Source organism: Ursus arctos, unplaced genomic scaffold, assembly GCF_023065955.2.
Source record: "Ursus arctos isolate Adak ecotype North America unplaced genomic scaffold, UrsArc2.0 scaffold_19, whole genome shotgun sequence".
NCBI classification, from domain to species: domain Eukaryota; kingdom Metazoa; phylum Chordata; class Mammalia; order Carnivora; family Ursidae; genus Ursus; species Ursus arctos.
Genome location: NW_026622863.1, coordinates 42937499 through 42963145, shown reverse-complemented (window position 1 = coordinate 42963145; position 25647 = coordinate 42937499). Strand labels below are relative to the sequence as shown.

The 25647-nt window shown below is 38.8% G+C and overlaps 1 protein-coding gene across 3 annotated transcripts in view; it reads right to left on the bottom strand.

The window, feature by feature from the left end:
• Window positions 1-25647, bottom strand: part of ZNF569 (zinc finger protein 569) — a 53294-nt gene that overhangs the window by 16448 nt on the left and 11199 nt on the right. Inside the window, exons 3-5 of one of the 3 annotated variants that reach the window (XM_026482417.4) lie at window positions 19926-19983; window positions 769-1026; window positions 363-458 (exon numbers count right to left, since the gene is read on the bottom strand). In XM_026482417.4, the coding sequence (XP_026338202.1) occupies window positions 363-458; window positions 769-967 (295 nt within the window). In that variant the 5' untranslated portion in view covers window positions 968-1026; window positions 19926-19983. The remainder of the gene's footprint in view (window positions 1-362; window positions 459-768; window positions 1027-19925; window positions 19984-25647) is intronic. The other 2 variants (XM_026482418.4, XM_057314709.1) reach the window with 2 other exon arrangements.

Genomic DNA, 25647 nt, shown 5'->3' with positions numbered 1-25647 from the left:
CAACCGGTTATGTGAATATTTGAATGCAAAAGGAAAGGATCCTATATAACAAGGTGGGCAGAGAGACTGAAGATGCTAATAATAGAATGATTGTCAATGTAAAGCTGGAAATGAATTAGGAAATTTTGGTATCTAGCACACAGGTGAAAAAGTCAACTAGTCCTTTAAGTCTGTGGAAAGAATGTTTTCTACAAAAGACATCTTAGGTTAATAAATTATTCACACAAATTATCACTTAAAAGTTTACAGTCTTTAGGAAAATATCTTTCAAGAACATTTCAGAGGGGTCAATTAGTCAAGGATTAACCAACCATTCAAGAGTCCTGGCCCCTCCTCACCCATCTGTTCCCTCCCTAACTAACCTGGACAGTGTCTCCTTAACACTTCTTCTTCCACCACCCAAGGTTCTTCTTCTTGCTCCAGCTTGAAAATCACATCAGGTTTGGTGAATGGACAGCCTGTCAAAGGGAAATAACATAAGATTTGGACATAAATACCAGGAACAAAAAAATCATTCAAGAATTGACACTGGCCCAGGGAAACCAGGCTTTCTGAAAGACAGGACATGGTTTGTGGGGATGCAGCCTCTGAAACATAAGAAAGGACGACCTTTTGTTGTGAAAGCCGCAGCACGCACATTCATGTGAGCAAAGGCACCTAAAGGCCAAACTCACTCCAACGTTTAAAGGTTCCACATGTTTCAGAAATTTTGGGGGAAAAAAAGTACTTTACTCCCAGAATTTAAGTCATACAAGAAACTACCCTTACCCACTGTGATTAAGTTGTTATAGTTTTCTAGCATCACATTCCGGTACAGGTTCCTTTGAGCAGGATCCAACTGCTGCCACTCTTCCTGGGTGAAGTCAATAGCCACATCTTTGAATGTCACTGTTCCCTGTAACAACATACTCCTACTCAATCTGAAGTCATCCATTTTAAATGATGTGGACAAAACATACTGAACCATGTTCTCATAGTATCCAAAGGTAAGAGGTTATTTAAAAATTTAGGTGGTTTTGTTATTTTCTAAAAAAAAAAAAAAAACCAATATATTAGCAACACTCAGTCAGTTTATGTTCATTCACAGAATCAGCAAGTACGTATCTTTAATACCTACCGTGGGTTAGAGAGATCTTGGGCACCAATTTATACTGAGCGTGGAAAAGGGAGTAATATAAAACTTTACTCAACTGGTTTCAGAACTCACTAGATGCCTGTGACTCACTGAGGCAGGAGAAAATGAAAACTGGATTTGGATGGAAGCAGAAGCAAGGAGAGAATGATATGCACAATTTGAAGTACAGTAGCAGCTGGATGTATTGTTCCTTCGATCAGGAGAAATCTAGAAAAATGAGGGACACCTGGGTGGCTCAGTTGGTTAAGTGTCTGCCTTTGGCTCGGGTCATGATCCCGGGGTCCTGGGATTGAGTCCCACATTGGGCTTCTTGCTTAGCAGGAACCCTGCTTCTCCTTCTGCCTCCCCCTGCTTGTGTATGCATGTGCTATCTTGCGCGCTCTCTCTCTGGCAAATAAATAAATAAAATCGTAAAAAAAAAAAAATCTAGAAAAATAAGGATGTATTGTTCATAAGCCTATAATAAGTGTCTGCAGCCATGAAAATGGGATATGAAAGCTAACAAAGTTCACATGTATTAAAAAAAAAGAGGACAACAGACAGCATCAAAGAACAGATAATTAAAAAAAAAATATTAAGAAAGTTTTAAAAATGGTCTGAACCATGAGAAAACAGTATCAAGAAAGCTTTAGAATACGTTCCAGAAATGAGATGCTGGTGACAAGTTTCATGAGAGCAATATGATTTGCATATAGAAATATAATGCAGTCTTCCTAGTTAAAAACTGAAATGTTCAAAAGAGTATAAACATAAGAAAAAAAAATCTTCAACAGCAACAGAACAAAGAGATCTGTCCAAATTTCCTACCCTTTGAGGAATTTCTATGACAGATGGGTTAAGATAAAAAGAAATCACCAGGAGCTAATTCACAATCAATGTTTTTTTTTTTTTTTAAGATTTTATTTATTTATTTGACAGAGATAGAGACAGGCATCGAGAGAGGGAACACAAGCAGGGGGAGTGGGAGAGGAAGAAGCAGGCTCATAGCAGAAGAGCCCGACGTGGGGCTCGATCCCAGATCGCCGGGATCACGCCCTGAGCCGAAGGCAGACGCTTAACCGCTGTGCCACCCAGGTGCCCCATCACAATCAATGTTTTTAAGAATTTATTTGTAGGTCTAAAAGGACCCTATGAGGGGTGCCTGGGTGGCTCAGTTGGTTAAGTGTCTGCCTTCAGCTCAGGTCATGATCCCAGGGTTCTGGGATTGAGCCCCATATTGGCTCCCTGCTTGGTGGGGAGTCTGCTTCTCTCTCTCCCTCTGCCTCTTTTCCCAGCTTGTACTCACTCTCTCAAATAAATATAATCTTAAAAAAAAATAAAAGACCCTAAGAATATGAACATCTACTAACACAAAGGGTTCAGAGAAGGCTGTGGGATTGAAATCCTCTTTTGGAATCCTTTCTAATTAATATCAAGGCATTTGAAATAAACTGGTTTAAGAAACCAAAGGCCATATGCCTGAATAAGACATCCCTCATTTGTTTCCCTGCCTCAACAACAATTTGGTTTCCATCTATGGACAAAAATGCCTTTGTGGGAGCTGATGGAGCACCGTACACTAAGAGACTAAGGAGGAGACTCACCTCCTCATACACTGGGTAACAGGCATACAAGAGCTCAGCCCCAGGTGTGGATTCTGTAATGACCTGTGAACCAACTCTACCTCTCTTGGCTGTGGTCCAGGACCACTGGAAAAAACTGTCTTAGACAATCACCTATAGATAAGAGAACTTTTGTGGAAATCCAGTCCGCAAAGTACCAGCATACTGCTGGGAGCAAAAAATATGAGTTTGGACTTATCACAGAGGGTAAGAGGAACAGTTTGATTTTATTCACATCACCTATCTCCCAAGGCAGCACAGCTTAGGACCAGGGATGTTCATGGCCAGTGAACTTGTCCGTGGAGGAAAGTGAGAGTATATGAGTGAGCACTCAGTTTCCTAGCTGTGTAGAACAGTGCCAAAGTGGCTCATTTCTCTCTCACACCATCCAGAGGACTGAATTCTGAGCTGCATGACCAGAAGGTAGAATGAGACTGGGAGAATACCAGATAGGAGTCTCATAATGCCCCTCCCCCATGGGCACCCTCAGAGTTCTGCAGACCTCACCCCCACAAACCCCCACCCTGTAGCAGACAGCCAGTCTGAACACAGGCCAGGAAGAGACCACAAACACGAGCTTCAGTGCTGTCTTTGGAAAAACAAAAAAAGAGGTTGTCAGCAAGCACCCTGGTGTGCTATAGGATCAAGAGAAGGCATACAAGCTTAAATTCTCCTACAAGAGAAAGCAAGAATAGTGGGGCAAGTGTACTGAAAGAAATACTGAGAAAGCTTCAGAATCCCTACGCAGTGCTGATGGAAGTTATTTCTCTCCTGAAGGTGGTTAACACCTGGAGGAGGTGAGAGCTACTTCAAATGCAAAGAGAGCAACGTCAAACTTCAAGGAACATGAAAAAAATCAAAGAAACATGATACTGTTAAAGGGTCACAATCATCTACCAGTAACTGATCTCAAAGACATGGAAACGTGCTTTTCCCAGTAAAGAATTCAAAACAGCTGTTTTAAGGAAACTCAAAGAGCTACAGAAAAACACAGAAACATAAATTGATGATAAGAGGAAAACATACATGAACAAAATGATAAATTTCACAGAGAAATCATAAAAAAGAACCAAACAAATTCTGGAGAATATAATAAATGAAATGAAAATGCACTAAAGAGCATCAATAGCACAACAGATTAAGCAGAAGCAAGAATCTGTGAGTTAGAAGACAGGAACTGTGGGGCGCCTGGGTGGCTCAGTTGTTAAGCGTCTGCCTTCAGCTCAGGTCATGATCCCAGTGTTCTGGGATAGAGCCCCACATCGGGCTCCCTGCTCGGCGAGAAGCCTCCTTCTCCCTCTCCCACTCCCCCTGCTTGTGTTCCCTCTCTCTCTGTCAAATAAATAAATAAAACCTTAAAAAAAAATAAAAAAGAAGACAGGAACTGTAAATTATCTAGTCAGAGGAGAAAAAGACTGAAGAAAGTTTATATGAATTATGGTACATCATCAAACGAAACTATATTCATATTATGAGAATCTCAGAATGTGAAGAGTGAGAAAAAGGGCGGAAAGCCTATTTAAAAACTAATGCCTAAAAACTTCCAAACCTGGAGAGAGATTCTGATATCCAAGTTCATAAAGCTCAAAGGTCAAACAAACTCAATTCTAAAAAAGTCTTCTTCAAGACACATTAAAATAAAACTGTCAAAAATCAAAACCAAAAAGAATCTTAACAGCATCAAGAGAAAAGAAGCTTGTAAGTTACAGAGAATCCCCATGAGGCTAACAATAGATTTTTCAGCAGAAATCTTACAGGCCAGGAGAGAGCAGGATGATGTATATTCAAAGTACTGAATAAAAAAAAACCCCCGCAAACCAAGAATACACTATCCACCAAAGCTGTCCTTCAGAAATGAAGAAGAGAGAAAGACTTTCCCAACAAACAAGAGTTGAGGGAGTCCATCGCCACTAGAACTACCTCCCAAGAAATGCTAAAAGAAGTTCTTCAAGCTGAAATGAGACACTAATTAGTAACATGAAGACAAAGGTATGTAACACATTGGTAGAAGTAAATATATAGATGAATTAGAAAACTTTAATACTGCAATATGGTGGTGTGTTAAATACTTAACTCTAGTATAAAGGTTAAAGGACAAGAACATAAAAAATACATCAAAAACTAATGATGTATTTATATGTTGGCTAACTGAACTTAAATAAAAAATTTAAAAAGTAACAATAGCTACAAAAGCTTGTTAATGAATACAATACTGCGACATCAAAAACACTAAAAAGGAGAGTAAAAAGTAGAGTATTTTTGTCTGTGATCAAAGTTAATTTGTCACCAGCTTAAAATAGATTATCTATAAAACGTTTTATGTAAGCCTCATGGTAACCATAAAGCAAAACCTACAGCTGATACACAGAAGATAAAAAGAAGGGAATCAGACCATGCCATTACATAAAATCGTTACAAAAGCAAGCAGCAAGAGAGGAAGAAAACAACAGGGGAATTAAAGAACAGTCAGAAAACTATGAATACAATGACATAAGTTCTTACCTATTAATAATTATTCCAAATGTGGGGGGAAAAAAGATGGCAGAGAAGTAGGGAACCTTTTTTCAGCTGGTCCCCTGAATCGAGCTGGATATCTACCAGACCATCCTGAACACCCACAAAATCAGCCTGAGACATAGGAAGATACACCTGGATCTCTACAAACAAACATCCAGTACTGAGGTATGAAGCGGGGAGCTGTGAATCTGCACACAGATATCGGAAAATAAACAGCAGGGGGAGGGAGCCGCCGCGCTCAGGCGCCGGGAAGCAAAAGCCTCCTGCGATGGGGAGCGGGCCAGATTCGTGGACCGGTAGCCACTGAGAAACCAGACTGACACCAGGAGTTCCGGAGCACGCACTCGTACCACACTGAAACAGGGAGCTCAGGCGTGTGCGGGAATGGGGGCAGCTGGCGGTGTTAGAAGCACAAAGGGCAGAGGGGAGCCAGCCCTGGGAGCAAGGACTGGGAGAACAGCTGTGGGGTACACAACCCGGGATGCTGCGGGGTTTTTAGCAGCACCAACACAAACTGAGTTAAAGTGGCCAGGAGAGCTCAGTGGAGAGCAGACTGCGATCGTTCTGTTCTGAGACAGAGGCTTGGATACGGCCAAAGCTGCTCTGACTCTCAGAAGAGTCACAGAAAGCTGCCAGGGAAAGCCAGCAGACAACAAAAGACCGGAAAAATCGGTTTGCACTATACCCATCCTCCCCACACACAGGGGACAGGGCAAATCTACCCAAACAGGGTTGCCTGATTATCTGCGTGGCAGGCCTCTCGCCCAGAAGGCAGGCAGAAGAATCAAGAAGACTACATCCCTAAGGTCCCTATAAAACAAGTGCACCTTGCTTGGGTCCTGGTCAATAATTTGGGGTCTGTACATCCCCACAACCACACCTCATCAGAATGACAAGGAGGAACCCCCAACAAAGGAAAGAAACAGAGACTGTGGCCTCTGCCACAGAACTAATGGATGTGGATATAACCAAATTGTCAGAAATGGAGTTCAGAGTAACAATGGTCAAGATAATGTGTAGGCTTGAAAAAATATTAGCGAAAATATTGACGAGAATATAGAATCTCTAAGGGCGTAAATGAGCGTGAATCTGGCAGAAATTAAGAATGCTATGAATCAAATGCAGTCTAAACTGGATGCTCTGATGGCCAGGGTAAACGAGACAGAAGAACGAATTAGTGAGTTGGAAGATGAGATGATAGAAAAGAAGGAAAAAGAGGGAACATGGCTTTAAAAACTCCAATTTCAAGAAATTAGAATACGGGAGATTACAGACTCAATGAAATGCTCCAATATCAGAATCACTGGCATCCCCGAGAGGGTGGAGAAAGAGAGAGGTCCAGAAGAGATATTTGAACAAATTGTACAAGAGAACTTGAAGGAAACAAGCATTCGTGTCCAAGAGGCAGAGAGGACCCCTCCCAAGATCAATAAGAACAGACCAACACAACGTCATATAATAGTACAATTTGCAAATCTCAGATGCAAGAATAAAATCTTGAAAGCAGCCAGGGGGAAGAGAATCCTCACCTACAGAGGGAAAAACATCGGAATAACGTCAGACCTGTCTAGAGAGACCTGGAAAGCCAGAAAAAGCTGGAAAGACATATTCAGAGCACTAAGTAAGAAGAACATGCAGCCAAGGAGCCTTTATCCAGCAAGGCTGTCATTCAGAATTGATGGAGAGACAAGGACCTTCCAAGACCGGCAGAAAATGAAAGACTGTGATCACCAAGCTGGCCCTACAAGAAATATTAAGGGGGGTTGTATAAAACTAAAAAGACCCCAAGAGAGATACAGAACAGAAATTTACAATCTATAGAAAAAAGACTTCACAGGCAGTAGGACATCATTAAAATCATCTCTCTCAATAATCACTCTCAATGTGAATGGCCTAAATGCTCCCATAAATGCAACAGGGTTGCAGATTGGATAAAAAGACATGACCCATCCATTTGCTGTCTACAAGAGACTCATCTTGAACCTAAAGATACATCCAGACTGAAAGTGAAGGGATGGAAAACCATTTTTCATGCCAATGGACCTCAAAAGAAAGCTGGGGTAGCAATTCTCATATCAGACAGATTTTAAAGACTGTAGTTAGAGATACAGAAGGACACTATATTATTCTTAAAGGATGTTTCCGACAAGTGGATGTGACAATTATAAATATCTATGCCCCCAACAGGGGAGCAGCTAGATACACAAGTCAACTCTTAACCAGAATAAAGAGACATATAGATAATAATGCATTAATATTAGGGGACCTCAACACTCCACTATCAGCAATAGACAGATCACCTAAGCAGAAAATCAACAAAGAAATAAGAGCTTTGAATGACATATTGGACCAGATGGACCTCATAGATATATACAGAACACTGCACCCCAGAACAACAGAATACTCATTCTTTTCGAATGCACATGGAACTTTCTCCAGAATAGACCAAATACTGGGTCACAAAACGGTCTCAACTGATACCAAAAGACTGAGATTATTCCCTGCATATTCTCAGACCACAGTGCTTTGAAATTGGAGCTCAATCACAAGGAAAACTTTGCATGAAACTCAAACACGTGGAAAGTAAGAACCACCCTGCTTAAGAATGATTGGGTAAACCAGGGAATTAAAGAAGAACTTAAGCAATTTATGGAAACCAACGAGAATGAAAACACATCGGTCCAAAACCTATGGGAAACTGCAAAGGCGGTCCTAAGGGGAAAATACACAGCCATCCAAGCCTCACTCAAAGGAATAGACAATCTAAAATGCAGTCTTTATATTCTCACCTCAAGAAGGTGGAACGGAAACAGAAGAACAAAACTGACCCACGCACGAGAAGGCAGTTGATTAAGATTAGAGCAGAGATCATGAATTAGAAACCAGGAGCACAGTAGAGAAGATCAACAGAACTAGAAGCTGGCTCTCTGAAAGAATAAATAAGATCGATAAGCCACTGGCATGACTTATTCAAAAGAAGAAAGGACCCAAATTAAATAAATTATGAATGAAAGGGGAGAGATCATGACCAAACACAAGGAAATAGAAACAATCATTAAAAACCATCATCAACAACTACATACCAATAAATTAAACAACCTGGAAGAAATGGATGCCTTCTTAGAAACCTATAAACTACCAAGACTGAAACAGGAAGAAATTGATTATCTAAACAGACCGATTAATCGTGAAGAAATTGAAGAAGTGATCAAAAACCTCCCAAAAAAACAAGAGTCCAGGGCCTGGTGGATTCCCCGGGGAATTCTACCAAACATTCAAAGAAGAAATAATACCTATTCTCCTGAAGCTGTTTCAGAAAATAACAGAAGGAAAGCTACCAAACTCATTCTATGAAGCCTGCACTACCTTGATCACAAAAGCTGGCAAAGACCCCATCAAAAAGAAGAATTACAGACTGATATCCCTGATGAATATGGACACCAAAATTCTCAACAAGATCCTAGCTAATAGGATCCAACAGTACATTAAAAGGATTATCCATCATGACCAAGTGGGATTCATCCCTGGGATGCAAGGGTGGTTCAACATTCGCAAATCAAACAGTGTGATAGATCATATCAACAAGAAAAGAGTCAAGAACCATATGAACCTCTCAATTGATGCAGAAAAATCATCTGACAAATATAGCATCGTTTTCTGATTAAAACCCTTCAGAGTGTAGGGACAGAGGGTACACTCCTCAATTTCATAAAAGCCATCTATGAAAACCCTACAGCGAATATCATTCTCAATGGGGAAAAGCTGGAAGCCTTTCCCTTAAGATCAGGAACACGACAAGGATGCCCACTCTCACCACTATTATTCAACATAGTACTAGAAGTCCTTGCAACAGCAATCAGGCAACAAAAAGGGATAAAAGGTATTCAAATCAGCAAAGAAGAAGTCAAACTGTCTCTCTTCACAGATGACATGATACTCTACATGGAAAACCCAAAAGAATCCACTCCCAAACTCTTAGAAGTTATAGAGCAATTCAGTAATGTGGCGAGATACAAAATCAATACTCAGAAATCAGTTGCATTTCTATACGAATAATGAGACTGAAGAAAGAGAAATTAGGAACTCCATCCCATTTACAATAGCACCAAAAACCATACGTTACCTTGGAATTAACTTAACCAGAGACGTAAAGGACCTATATTCTAGAAACTACAAATCACACTTGAAAGACATTGAAGAAAACACAAAAAGATGAAAAAATATTCCATGCTCATGGATCAGAAGAATTAACATAGTTAAAACGTCCATGCTACCCAGAGCAATCTACACTTTCAATGCTATCCCGATCAAAATACCGATGACATTCTTCAAAGAACTGGAACAAATAGCCCTTAAATTTGTATGGAACCAGAAAAGGCCCCGAATCGCCAAGGCATTGTCGAAATGGAAAAACAAAGCTGGGGGTATCACAAGGTCAGATTTCGAGCTGTACTACAAAGCTGTGATCACAAAGACAGCATGGTACTGGCACAAAAACAGACACATAGACCAATGGAACAGAATAGAGAGCCCAGAAATGGACCCTCGGCTCTTTGGGCAACTAATTTTTGACAAAGCAGGAAAAAACATCCGGTGGGAAAAAGACAGTCTTCAAGAAATGGTGCTGGGAAAATTGGACAGCTACATGCAAAAGAATGAAACTTGACCACTCTCTCACACCATACACAAAGATAAACTCCAAATGGATGAAAGACCTCGATGTGAGACAGGAATCCATCCAAATCCTAGAGGAGAACATAAGCAGCAACCTCTTTGACATCAGCCACAGCAACATTTTTCATGACACATCTCCAAAGGCAAGAGAAACAAAAGATAAAATGAACTTGTGGGACTTCATCAAGATAAAAACCTTCTGCACAGCCAAGGAAACAATCAAAAAAACTAAGAGGCAGCCCACGGAATGGGAGAAGATATTTGCAAATGACACTACAGATAAAAGACTGGTATCCAAGATCTACAAAGAACTTCTCAAACTCAATACACGAGAAACAAATACACAAATCATATAATGGGCAGAAGATATGAACAGACGCTTTTCCAATGAAGACATACAAATGGCTAACAGACACATGAAAAAATGTTCAAAATCATTAGCCATCAGGGAAATTCAAATCAAAACCACACTTAGATACCACCTTACGCCAGTTAGAATGGCAAAAATTGACAAGGCAAGAAAAAACAATTGTTGGAGAGGATGTGGAGAAAGGGGATCCCTCCTACATTGTTGGTGGGAATTCAAGTTGGTACAGCCACTTTGGAAAACAGTGTGGAGGTCCCTGAAAAAGTTAAAAATTGAGCTACCCTATGATCCAGCCATTGCACTACTGGGTATTTACCCCAAAGATACAGACGTGGTGAAGAGAAGGGCCATATGCACCCCAATGCTCATAGCAGCATTGTCCACAATAGCTAAATCGTGGAAGGAGCCGAGATGCCCTTCAACAGATGACTGGATTAAGAAGTTGTGGTCCATATATACAATGGAATATTACTCAACTATCAAAAAGAATGATTTCTCAACATTTGCTGCAACATGGACGGCACTGGAGGAGATAATGCTAAGTGAAATAAGTCAAGCAGAGAAAGACAATTATCGTATGGTTTCTCTCATCTATGGAACATAAAAACTAGGAAGAACGGTAGGAGAAGAAAGGGATAAAGAAAGGGGGGATAATCAGTGGGGGGAGTGAAGCATGAGAGACTATGGACTCTGAGAAACAAACTGAGGGCTTTGGAGGGAAGGGGGTTGGGGGAATGGGATAGGCTCATGATGGGTAGTAAGGAGGGCTCGTATTGCATGAAGCACTGGGTGTTATACGCAACTAATGAATCATTGAACTTTGCATCAGAAACCAGGGATGTACTGTATGGTGACTAATATAATATAATAAAAAAATATTAATATAAAATAAAATAAGATTAAATTAAGAAATCCCCCCACAAAAAAAGAAATGTGAAACAGCAATAAGCATACAAATATATGCATACATACATCAGGAAGACAGGAAAGGACAGAGAAATATTGAAAGAAATAGCTGAAAACTTCCAACTTTTGATTTTTAAAAACCCCCTCCTATACAAATAAAGTAGGATAAACATGGAGATACAAACCTAAACACATCATAAGAGGCTGAAAGTAGAATTCCAGGGAAGATGGTGGAGCTGAAGGACCCGAAACTCTACCTGTCCCACAAATACAACAATATAACATTCACATCAGTGTAAGTAACCCAGAAAATGACCCAGAAAATGTCAGAACAACTTTCTACAGCTAAATATAGAGAAGAGGCACCATCAAAGAGGGTAAGAAGGGTAGAGACACGATTGGGAACTAAACAGACCCACAGGACCATATTTAGGAGGGAAGGATGCCGCTGGCAAGAGTGGAGAGCAACAGATTCTCTCACTGGGGAGTCCAGTGAGAGGAATCCCCAGAACACTGACTTTGAAAACCAAAGGCGCTGGGATGCAGGAGTTCTTAGAAGAAGTGGGACTCAAATCCTAGAACTTTAAAAATCAGCAGGCTCAGCTCTGGGAGAGCTGGGAGGGTGAGCAGAAACTGAGCCCCCACCCTAAAAAGATAGCACAGAAAAGACAGAACAGAAACAGCAGTTTGAAAAACTCCCGGGGTATATGAGAGGGAGATTTGTTTACTAATCTCAGAGAGTGTGCTAGAGAGGCAGGGATCCTTGGGAGACTTCTCCAGGAATAGCAAGAACCAGTTTGGCTACGTAACTTGCTAACAGTGTGCCCTGCTCCCACATTCCTCTGTGGACACACCACTTCCAGCCGGGCCTCAGCTCCAGGTCCCCTTACACAGAGACCCGTGCAAACGTGGCTAACAGCATGCATCCTGAACTCCTCCTCCCCTTGTCCGTGGATTCACCCCCTGCAATGTGCTCGTGGCGAGAGCCCATCCAAAGCAGTGCCACAAGCCTGGTGGCGTGTAAGCAGCCCTCATAGGGGCCAACACCATTCCAAAGTGACTCCTGCCCTCCCGAGAAGGAAAGATAACCACACACAAAAATCATACTGTGGCCCTAGTAATAGGCTGGGAGCAACAACACAAGAAACAACAAGTGTTGGCAACAATGTAAAGAGAAAGAAACCCTAGTGCACTGTTGGTGGGCATGCAAACTGTTGCAGACATTGTGGAAAATAGTACTGAAGTTCTGCAAAAAATTAAAAATAAAACTATCATATAACCCTGTTATTACACTACTGGCTACTTACCCAAAGAATTAGAAAATGCTAATTAAAAAAGATATATGCACCCCTATGTTTACTGCAGTATTACTTATAATAGCGAAATTATGGAAGCAACCCAAGTGTCCTTCAATGGATGAATTAAAATGATGTTGGCGGGGCGCCTGGGTGGCACAGCGGTTAAAGCGTCTGCCTTCAGCTCAGGGCGTGATCCCAGCATTATGGGATCGAGCCCCGCATCGGGCTCCTCTGCTGTGAGCCTGCTTCTTCCTCTCCCACTCCCCCTGCTTGTGTTCCCTCTCTTGCTGGCTGTCTCTCTCTCTATCAAATAAATAAATAAAATCTTTAAAAAAAAAAAAAAAAAAAAAAAAGAACCTGAGGCAGGGCTTGATCTCATGACCCTGAGATCATGACCAGAGCCAAAACCAAGAGTCAGATGCTTAACCAACTACGCCACCCAGGTGTCCCTCAACTAATAATCATATTTAGCAAAGTGATCTTTCAGAAATAAAGATGATTATAGTAAATAAGCGAGACAGAAATGGTAACATATTTTATGATTCTACTTATATGAATCATACAGAATAGGCAATTTAATAGAGACAGAATGCAGATTGGTGGTTGTCAAATGGAATGGAATGGGGGAGTAAATGCTTAATGCCTGGGGTTTTATTTTAGAGTGATGAAAATATTTTGGAACTAGTGAATGCCACTGAATCATTCAATTTAAAATAATTTATTTTCTATTCTGTGAATTTCACCTTAAGAAAAGGAATATGAGGGGCACCTGGGTGGCTCAGTCGCTAAGCGTCTGCCTTCGGCTCAGGGTGTGATCCCGGCATTCTGGGATCGAACCCCGCATCAGGCTCCTCCGCTGGGAGCCTGCTTCTTCCTCTCCCACTCCCCCTGCTTGTGTTCCCGCTCTCACTGCCTCTCTCTGTCTAATAAATAAATAAAATCTTTTAAAAAAAAAGGAATATGAAATACATTTCCAGATAAACAAAAACAGAGAATTCACTGCTAGCAGGGTAGCCTCATCAGAAATAATAAAGGAAGTTCCTTAGACTCAAAGGAAGTGACAGCAAACATTAATTAAAATCCTTATGAAAAAATGAGTAGCTCAAGTAAATGACTAAGTCAAATGCAGAGTACAAAGTAGGCTTGTCAATTTAATTTTCCTAGACACTCTGCTCTATGTTCTGGAGAAATGAACCTATTATTTCCAGATGAAAAACAGATAATATGGCAAGAAAAGCTCAAAATGGGATATTCTTCCTCTAGTGGCTAATTTTCTTACTTCTGAATAGATGCACTTTATCATCAATATCCTGGGACCTGCCATGGCCTTCTTTTATACTATGTCAGGTTTCATATTGGCACTCACAAACTCCAAATATGTGTAGCTATATTAGGCTTCCTTATTTCTCGTGTCCTTTTTCCATTTTAGTTCTATTGAAAAAGACAGAGGGTAAATTGGAAGAGGAAAACCTTCTCCTTCCCTTGGAGGCCTGGGAGAGAAAAGAAAAGACCACGGATGTAGGGAGATAGGCAGTTAAATGTGTGCTCAGAACTCCCCACACCCCAGCACATTAAGGTGGAGTGAGATAGGCAGTAGTTAGGAGGGCAAAGTGTCATGGTCAAGTTGGGAGGACTTTAAGTAGCCTTTGGTTCCCATTGTAGCATACATCCTGAGTAGGGTGGGATAAGGCCCTTGTAGAAGACAAGGGGGCCCCACAGGTTGTGGGATATATGGAATCCAGGAACTCTTTGAAGGACATGACAGAGACTCAAGAAATCTATGGAGGGAGCAAGATCCAAAGGAGGACAGTTGAAAAGGAGAGGCTCTTGTACCATGACTGAGATGAAACGTAGCACAAATTTATCAGCTATAGAATGCCAAGTAAAAGGAGCCAGCTAAAGCAGATTCACTGGATACCAGCCAGCAGCACACATTCATGAAAGGACCAGGGACCATCTTCCTCCCCAAGCTATAAAGATCTTCTTCCATACCTCAGACACCACCTTAACAGAGGACAGGGGTACAGAGTGGAATCTGAATGACTGAATAATTATTCAAAGAAACAATTTACTGATGTACTAAGTTTTGAACCAGACTGCTTTAAAACTAGCTTTTTTTCATTCTACTAAACAGAACTCATAAAGGATATCAGAACATATTTTTTAAATAAAATATATTTTTAATGCACATCTCAGTGTAGCAGGAGTAATTCTGTGACCCTTACACATATGAAATCACTGAATAAAGTTAATGGACAAAAAATACGAAGTATGATGTGAGGAGGTAAATGAGAGTCAGACAATGTTCAAATTCTCTAAAGAATTTTTAATCACAAAATTGACTACTAGAATAGCACTGGCATTGGGCAAAATTCATCTTCATAGTTTTGGACATCTCTGTCCAAAGAGCATTCACTGAGCACCTGTGGTAGGCCCTATAGGAACTCTGCTAAATAAAACAGGTTTGCAAAGCCACTTATATCTTGGTTCTGCCCTACCTTATAATGCCAGAAGTCAACCTACAAAAATCTGCTTTCAAGAAAGTTTTCATGTCTGTTAAATATACCTTATTATAAATAACAGTATTAACTCTTCAGGAAAAAAAAAATCCCTACGTGGGTATACATCCACCAGGGTTAGTTTAAGAGGGTTAGTTTCGTAATTGACCAAATTAACAGAAAAATGGAGAAAACTTTGATCAAGATCATATATACAAAAAAAGTATTCGACAAAACACCAATTTATGACACTCCTAGCAGACTAGCAATAAAAGGAAATTTCTTTCAACTAGAAGAGTATTTACAAAAATACCTACACCAGGGGCGCCTGGGTGGCACAGCGGTTAAGCGTCTGCCTTCGGCTCAGGGCGTGATCCCGGTGTTCTGGGATCGAGCCCCACATCAGGCTCCTCCGCTATGAGCCTGCTTCTTCCTCTCCCACTCCCCCTGCTTGTGTTCCCTCTCTCGCTGGCTGTCTCTATCTCTGTCGAATAAATAAATAAAATCTTTAAAAAAAAAATACCTACACCAAATACACCAAATTATCGTACTTACTCATGAATTACTGAATATATACCCCTAAGACTGAGAATGGGACTAAGATCACTCACCACCACAATCTATTCAACATTATACTACATTTAATAGTCAAAATTAGGTAAGAAAAAAAGGGGGCATGAGGATTTAAAATGAAGAAAACTGTTCATTCGCAGATAATATATTTGTAAACATAATTCAATATCAAAATCGCAGTTTTAATTGTGGAAATTGACTAATTCTAAAATTTATAAGGAAATATAAATAGCTACAAGTAGCTAAGGCAATGCTGAAGAAAAAAGATGGAGGATTCATTTGCATTATCAGATCAAGATTTATTATAACACAGATATGGTAATTAAGATAGAGTGGGATTGACACAGGAAATCAAAACAACAGAAAAGGACAAGTCAGAAATACATTCATGTGAATAGGTCTGAAAACACAATGTGCAGTGAAAAAAAAGATGAGCTGCAGAACTCTAATAAGTTCATCAGGTTCCCAGTTACTTAAAAATCTAAAACACAGAGCAACATTAAGTAGTGTTCATTTATATAAATTTATGTGGTAAAAATATAAAATCATGAACTCTATGGATATAGATAACATGCATGAGAGTGACTGTCTCTGGGGACAAAGTATCTGTAATATTCCGATTATTTTGTTGAAAAAAATCCTGAGGCAAAAATGTCAAAATATTAAAATATGCTAATTTGGGGAGCTGGGTATGTGGCTGTTTATTCTACTTGTCCCTCCCTCTTCCTCGATTTTAAAATAATAAAGAAAGAAGAAAAAAAGAGAGGCAGAGGAAGAAGCAGCTCTTTATTAGTTCTACTATTTTATGTTTTTCTAACTCACTGACTTGAACTTTATTCTTACCAATTCCTTCTTTAATTTTCTCATTTTTTTTTTTTAAGATTTTATTTATTTATTTGACAGAGAGAGACAGCCAGCGAGAGACGGAACACAAGCAGGGGGAGTGGGAGAGGGAGAAGCAGGCTCATAGCGGAGGAGCCTGATGTGGGGCTCGAACCCATAACGCCGGGATCACGCCCTGGGCCGAAGGCAAAAGCTTAACGACTGCGCTACACAGGCACCCCTCTCATTTTGTTTCTAATTACTAGAATGGTGTATTTTCTTCATTTACTTTCATTCTTTTATGTTTATTAACATATTTTCTCAGCCTGTAGGTTTTCTTCTGTGCATTGTTTTATTTTCTAAGATGTTCTGTAACATAACTTTTTATGTCCCTGTTGAACTTGCTTATGCTAGTTAAAAAATTTCCATGTGAATGTTTTTCTTTTTGAATCTTTTATTATTAACTTCATATTTAATTGCATTGTAGAATTATCGCCATGTATAGTTCCTGTGTTTGAAACTTACTGAATTTTATTCATGCCTAATACACGGTCAGCTTTTAGGTTATTTCATATCCAAATAAGGGATAGTAACTGTTTCCAGGCTATAAACTATCTTAATCTATTAGCTCTATCAAATTATTATTGGTAGATACATTTTTTTTGTCTAGTTCATCTAGCATGAGCTAAGACAGATCAATGAAAGTTTCCCTACTGATATGTATTGTCTTATTTTCAGTATTCCTTATAGTAAATTTGCTGCAGGTTATTTGATAAGGAAGCAGTCCTAAACTATTTATCTTTATTATCTATTGCACTCATTTTAAAGTACTGTTCTTTTTGTTTAAAGCTTACTGTTTTGACTTTTACCTGATATTAACACATAGACTTTTCCTTTCTTTTAAAGTGAAATTTTGGACAACTCTTTTGGAAAACTGTTTGACAGTATCAATAAAAGGTAATCTGTGTATATGACCTATAACTCAGCAATTCTACTTCTGGTTTATATATAAAAGAATGTGTACGTATGTGCAACAAAAGACATCTACAAGAAAGTTCATAGCAACAATATTTGTAATTGTCCTCAAATAAAAACTACCTAAATGGCAATCAATAATAGAATGGATAAATAAAATTGTGGTTTATTCACATAATTGAATAATATAAAACAATGAAATTAACCAAACTACAACTACAAACAATAATTCAACATGAATCTGAGAAACATAATATTAGGCAAAAGAAGCCAGACACAGAGTATATACATTCATAAGGTTCAAACTTGGGCAGAGATAATCCGCCTAATAGTGGTTACCCCTAGGGTAGGGGTGATGACCTTGGAAAGGTGCAGAAGAAATCTCATGGTTTTTAGGGTAATGTTCTAATTCTTGATCTATTGCTTTTGCAAGTTACACAGTGTGTTAGCTTTGAAAATTAACTGAGTTTGAAAAAAAAAAACTGGATCTATAGAGAAGCTGCTACATAGGGACACAAAGAAAGGTGTATCTCAGTATAGGAAAGCTTTGAGCTGAGGGTGAAATGGCAGTAAAGTGAGATATGTTTAATAGCTAAGAATGCAGGATAAATCTGAAAGAGAAAGATTCCAAAGGAAGTATGAAGGATGAAGTTCTGAGGAAAAGGAATTATCCTTGAAGAGGAGGCAGACATCTATTTCTTCTTTTTTTTTTTTTTTAAAGATTTTATTTATTTGAGAGAGAAAGAGCATGAGCAAGGGGGAGGGGCTGAGGGAGAAGCAGACTCCCTGCTGAGCAGGAAGTCCCATGCAGGGCTCGGATCCAGGACTCCATCCCCGGATCTTGAGATCATGACATGAGCCTAAGGCAGATGCTTAACCGATTGAGCTACACAGGCATCCCAATATCACTTATTTTAAGAGTAAAATAAAGAACAAGGAACCATGGATTCAAGTTACTAAAACCACAAATATTCACAAAAACTATGTATACCAGGCATAGAATGTTCTAGGGGCTGGAGACACATCAGTAAACCAAATAAAATATATTCTCCATTCACATTTCAGTGGACTAAAATTATAATAATTTACCAGAAATTACTAGACTGTGGCCCAGTCTATAGCAAATAACCACTGAAAAATAGGATCATTTGAGAGACATATATCTCATCTATTTCTTCAGATATTCTAGTATTCTTTAAAATTATGGATGACACATATAGAATAAAGTGGCAAAATGCACTAATCTTTTTTTTTAAGATTTTAAGTAATCTCTGCACCCAATGTGGGGCTCAAACTCACAACTGCAAGATCAAGTGTAACATGCTCTACTGACTAAACAGCCAGGCACCCCTAAGATGCACTAATCTTAAGCGCACAATATGATACACTTTTATACATTTAAATATTTATGTAATCAGGTCAAAATAACCACATTTTCAGCACTCCAGAAGAGTCTCTCATATCCTTTCCCAGTTAATATCCTCTTAGGGGTAACTAATTTCCTGACTTCTATAACAAGAGATTAGTTTTCCCAGCTTTCATTTTTTTTATTATAATAATTTTTTTTATTATGTTAGTCACCATACAGTACATCCCTGGTTTTTGATGTAAAGTTCCCTGATTCATTAGTTGTGTGTAACACCCAGTGCACCATGCAATACGTGCCCTCCTTACTACCCATCACCAGCCTATCCCATTCCCCCACCCCCCTCCCCTCTGAAGCCCTCAGTTTGTTTCCCAGAGTCCATAGTCTCTCATGCTTCATTCCCCTTTCTGATTACCCCCCTTTCTTTATCCCTTTCTTCTCCTACCGATCTTCCTAGTTCTTATGTTCTATAGATGAGAGAAACCATATGATAATTGTCTTTCTCTGCTTGGCTTATTTCACTTAGCATTATCTCTGGAGGAGATAATGCTAAGTTTTCCCAGCTTTCAAACTGCATGTAAATGGAACTGTATCTTTTGTTTCTGGCTTCTCTCACTCCAGTGTTTGTGAAATTTATCTATATTGTTGTGAGTAACCAGTATCTGCCATTTTTTTTAAATTGTTGTGTGGCCTTCCACTGCATGAAAGGGATAGTTTATCCCTTTTTCTGATCATCTTCATTTGCATTCTTTTCAATGCTGGCTATTTTAACATATATTCTTTGTTTTATCCTTTATCAAAACAGACCACCAAAATAGCTGGGTTTGTCAACTACAAGAGGTCACACTATAATATATTCATTGATCTAGGTGCCAAAGAAAAGCTTACTTCTCCTAAGAAAACTTCATTTTAATCCTTATCTACAATGCAAATTATGTAATGAATTTTTGCTCTGGTTTGTTTCACCTATAATAATGAAATTGAAAACTGAAACCCAACTTCAATCTCTCTGAATGAACATCTTTCTGCATTACCATACTTTAACTCTTTCCTGGTCTTAATCTTTCAACTCTATTTCCTCTGAAAAAGCTTTATCTATATAGGATTTTCCAATTTCCTGTATGGATTACTGTAATCCTTTTAAACTACACTGTAGAATAAAGCAAAGAACAAATATACTACTTAAAATTTACCTGGGATTCAGTCATTTCCTCTTCTTTCTGGTAACAGACAGGGCTTGAAAAGGCAGAGCTGGAAGAGAGAAGAAAAGCCATTAGACCAGGCATGCTTCGTGGTTTCAGAAACCTGTACCCACAAGGTGGATTAAAGGTCACCCTGTAAATGATTCTTGGTTCCATCAGAAAGGCCACGAATATTCACACCAGAGGTGCTGATAGGTATCAGGATGACTGGTATGGTCATGTGTAGCTTAGGCATAAGGTGGGTAAGAATAAGATTTCCTATGTGGGAGATGTCCCGTGAATTTGTCAATAGCTCTGTATCAGGAAAAAAAAAAAACAGTTCACAAGGAACAGGAAGATATATAGCTTCATGAAAGAACATAACCAAAAAAATTATGAAATTGACAAAACATCTAAAGTATTTTAACGTACTGAGACATTACCAACTAAATGGGAATTTAACCAAAATGGTAATATATTTCAAGGAAGGAGTAAGGAGAAGTTTGTGTGAGTGATGTGTATCAGAGATGCTGGTGGTGGTAAGAGAGTTAAATTCTTATATGCCATAGTAAAAAATATATATATATATAAATCTGAAAAGTGTCAAATAATAAGATAAACGTGATTTGGAAAAATTGAAGAAATATAAGAAATCACACTTAGGAGCTGAAAGTGCTTCTCTTTGGGAACAGGAATTAGGGATGGAGAAAACAGAAACATGGTATAGTTTCTCGTATTATTACAAGTCTAGTAGCACTGCTTCATTTTTTAAAATAAAATTCACACATTATTTTCCCCAAAATAAAATTTAATCAAGAAAACACATGCCATAGCAATCAATTCAAGCAATATTACAGTGTATAACGAACAACACAGATGTCCTCCCCCATCCCAATGCAGTCCTATCCCAGTTTTAATTTGATTAAGGACAATTAATCTATTATTTTATTCAGTAAAAATTTTTTTTTGGTTGTTGCTGGCTTGTAATTAATTTTTGTCACTCATTTGAAGTTTTTTCTTAAAGCATCTTTTTAAAAAAGCTTTAGGACAGATGAATTATAGTGGGAAAGAACAGTGACTTGGGAGCAAAGAGATTTGCTTTCTAGTCTCTCTACCACTAATAAGCACTGTGACCCTGGGAACCCCACATTCTTAGAACCATTATAATCAATCTTTAAAAGAGGACAGCAGAATAAGATGGGTGTCTCAGTAGTTCCCCAGCAACAACAGTGCAAAATTCTGTAAAGAAAATTTGATGCTTTGCTAAGGATAGAGAACCAGCATATTCCAAAAGGCCATATGTGGCAGATAATGTTACCAACAATAGCCATTGCCCTCACCTTATTCCTTGAAAACTAAACCTTAATTTTTTAACATGGCAATATACCTTCTCCCAAAGATGACTCATGATTGATCTAAGTCAGTGAAGGTAATCCTATTACCCTTTTCCAGTTACCCACTTTCCCAGCATCCCTCACAGCTCTTAGTTACAATGTGACACGATACTGGCTAACAGGAGTTAAGGTATTTACTAGGGGAGAAGGGTTATGGAAAAACTTGTGATTTTTATTTATTTTTTCTGCATATTATCTCCTGAACATAGCAGCCCCTTTGGCCCTGGTGTGCATACCAGCACATTCTGTTGTCAGGACTGTTCCAGTCTAGTAGTGGGCATGGGTCTATGTGGGCACAGATTAAAAGAGGAATTATTATATTAAAAGCAATTGCTTACAGTGAATTAAAGTCATCAACTAGCTGAAGAGTGGACACCAATCAGGACTCCCCCTACTCTCTTTCCTCTTTCCTTGAATCATTCAATTTCTCAAGGCAAGAAACAGAAAGTAGGGAAAAAGTGATTCTATTAATTTCTTTGAAGCACCTAACGATGGATTTCTTTTTTTAAGATTTTATTTATTTATTTGACATAGAGAACACAAGCAGGCAGAGCAGCAGGCACAGGGAGAGGGAGAAGCTGGCTCCCCACTGAGCAGAGAGCCTGAGGTGGGGCTCGATTCCAGGACCCCAGGATCATGACCTGGGCTGAAGTCAGATGCTTAGCCAACTGAGCCACCCAGATTCCCCTGATGCTATTAGAAATTCTATGATGAAATTCATCATGGGCCTCCTGGGTGGCTCAGTTGGTTAAGCATCTGCCTTCAGCTTAGGTCATGATCTCATGGTCCTGGGACTGAGCCCCACATCAGGCTCAGGTCATGATCTCAGAGTTCTGGGATCAAGCCCTGCATCAGGCTCCCACTCAGCAGGGAATCTCCTTAGGATTCTCTCTCCCTCTACCCCTCCACCTTCCTCAACTCCTCCCTTTTCCCCTCCCCCTGCTCTGCTTGGTCTCTCTCTCAAATAAAGAAATAAAATCTTAAGAAAAAAGAATTTCTAATAGCAGTATGTGAACTGGAAGGATGTTCAACAAAAATGACTTTATATTTTGTTAAGGACTTACAAATGATGAAAAGAAATGACAGCTCTTATTTGAAGAGGGTTTCTTCTGCACAGTTACATCCTATATTTATATAATAGTATAGTACAGGTAAATAAGTTTGTCTCATTCTGCCTTCCATTTTGGGTTCCACCTCCATCCTCATTGACATCTATAAAAAAGATTGCTAAGGGGGCGCCTGGGTGGCTCAGTCGTTAGGCGTCTGCCTTCGGCTCAGGACGTGATCCCAGTGTTCTGGGATCGAGCCCCACGTCAGGCTTCCCCACTGGGAGCCTGCTTCTTCCTCTCCCACTCCCCCTGCTTGTGTTCCCTCTCTTGCTGGCTGCCTGTCTCTCTGTCCATAAATAAAATCTTAAAAAAAAAAAAAAAAGATTGCTAGGAATGTGACTGAGATTGCATTTAATCTATAGATCAAATTCAAGAGAAATGAAAACATGAGTCTTCCAATCCATAAATATAGTATATTTCTCCATTTATTATTTCTTTCATTACAGTTTTATTCATTTTCAGCATATAGTGCCTCCACATATTCTGTGAGATTTACTTTTAAGTATTTTTTTTTTTTTGGAGCATGCTAATAAATTTTTATTTTAAACTCCAATTGTTCACTGCTGGAATATAAAATTGACTTAACTTTGTATACTGATTATGTATCCTACAACCATGCTAAGTTCATTTAAGAGGTCTAGGAACTTTTTTGTAGATTCTTTAAGGTTTTCTATCTAAATAATTGTGTTGTCTGCAATAGAAACAGCTGTATTTCTTCCTCTTTGATTTGTATGTCTTTGTCTTTCTTTTGCTTTATTGCACTAGTTAGGACTTCCAATACAGCGGTGAATAATAGTGGTGTCGGAGCACATCTTCACTTTGTTACCAATCTTAGAGGTAAAGCATTATCTCACCACTAAGTATAACGTAAGTTCTAGTATTTGGGTGGGTTTTTTTAATGACCTTTAGTAAAGAACATTTCCTTCTGCTCTTAATTTGCTGAGAATTATTTTTCTCAAGAATAAATGTTGAATTTTGTTAAGTGCTTCTTCTGCATCTATCAAGATGATCATACAATTCTTTAGTCTCTTCTGGTGAATTATAGTAACTAATTTTCAAATAATGAACTTAAAATTTATCTTGGGATGCCTGGGTGCCTCAGTTGGTTAAATGGCCAACTCTTGATTCTGGCTCAGGTCATGATCTCAGGGTCCTGGGATTGAGCCCCAAGTTGGGCTGCCCACTCAGTGGGGAGTCTGCTTGAGGATTCTCTCTCCCTCTCCCTTCGCCCCTCCCCGTTTATGCTCTCTCTCTCTCTAAAATACATAAATCTTTAAAAAAAATTATCTTGTATTCCCAAAATGAACCCATTTAGACATGTTATATTATCTGTTTTATATTGCTAGATTCAATTTTTCAATTCAATGTTGAGGATTTTTGTTTCTAAGTCCATGAGAAATACTAGCCGCAGTTTTCTTTTCTTGTAATGTCTCTGTCTGGTTTTGATATCAGAGTAAGGCTGGTCTCATTACATGAGTTGAAAGTGTTCCACTTCTACTTCCTGGAAAAGTTTATATACGATTGTTATGATTTCTTCCTTAGATGTTTGCTATTTCACTTGTGAAATTATCTGGGTGTGTAGTTTCCTTTTTAGAAAGTCTTTTTGTTTACTAAGGTGTAACTGAGGGGCGCTTGGGTGGCTCAGTCGGTTGAATGTCTATCTGCCTTCGACTCAGGTTATGATCCCAAGGGTCCTGGGATCGAGCCTTGCATCAGGTACTCTGCTAAGCGGGAGTCTGCTTCTCCCTCTCCTGTTCCCCCTACCTGTCCTCACTCACTCTCTCTGTCAAATAAATAAAATCTTTTTTTAAAAAAAGGTATAATTGACATATTGCATTATATAGGCTTCAGATGTAAAATATAATGATTCAATATTTGAGTACATTGTGAAAAGATCACCAAAATAAGTCTAGTTAACATCTATGACCTTACATCGTTACAAGAATTTTTTTATTGTGTGAAAACTTTTAAGATCTACTCTCTTAGCAACTTTCACATATGCAATACAGTATTGTTAACTATAGTCACCATGCTGTACATTACACCCCTAGGACTTATAACAGAAGTTTGTACCTTTTGACTACCGTCACCTATTTCTCTCATTCTCTACCCTACCCCCTGCCTCTGGCAACCACCAGTCTGTTCTCTTTATCTACGAGCTTGGTATTTTAGGGTGGTGTTTGTTTTTTTATTTTTTTAGATTTCACATATAAGTGAAATCATACAATACTTCTCTTTCTCTGACTTATTTCATTTAGCATAATGCCCTCGAGGTCCATCCATATTATCACAAATGGCAAGATTTCATCCTTTCTTATGGCTGAATAATATCCCATTGTATGTATGTACACACACACACACACACACACACACACACACTTTTTCTTTACCTATTCAGCCATCAATAGGACACTTAGGTTGCATCCATATCTTGGCTATTGCAAATAATGCTGCAATGAACATGGGGGTACATATATTTTTCTGAATTACTGTTTTTTTCGTTTTCTTCAGATAAATACCAAGAAGTGGTATTGCTGGATCATATGGCATTTCTACTTTTAATTTATTGAGGAAACTCCATACTATTTTCTGTAGTGGCTCTACCAATTTACATTCCAATCAACAATGCATAAGTATTTCCTTTTCTCCCCATCGCTGCCAACACTTGTTATTCCTTGTCTTTTCAATAATAGCCATTCTAACAGGTCTGAGGTGACACTTCATTGTGGCTTTGATTTGCATTTCCCTGATGATTAGTGATGACATCACTAATCACTGAAGATCACTAATCAATGAGTATCACTTTATCTTTTTATGTATCTGTTGACCACATATATGTCTTTTTTTGAAAAATGCCTATTCAGATCTTCTGTCCATTTTTAAAATTGGATTGTTTGGGGTTTTTTGCTATTGAGTTTTAGGAGTTCTTTATATATTTTGGATATTAACTCCTTATCAGGTATGTGATTTGCAAATATCTTCCCATTTAGTAGATTGCCTTTTCATTTTGTTGGTTTCCTTTGCTATGCATAAGCTTTTAGTTTTATATAGTCCCACTTATTTTTAATTTTGTTGCTTTTGCTTTTGGTATTATAGGTTTTTAAACAACAAATTCAATTTAATTAATAATACAACGATTCAGGTTATTTCTTATTGAGTAAATATTGGTAGTTTGTGTCTTTCAATAAAAGTACCCATTTATCTAACACACTTATTGAAGAGACTTTTTTT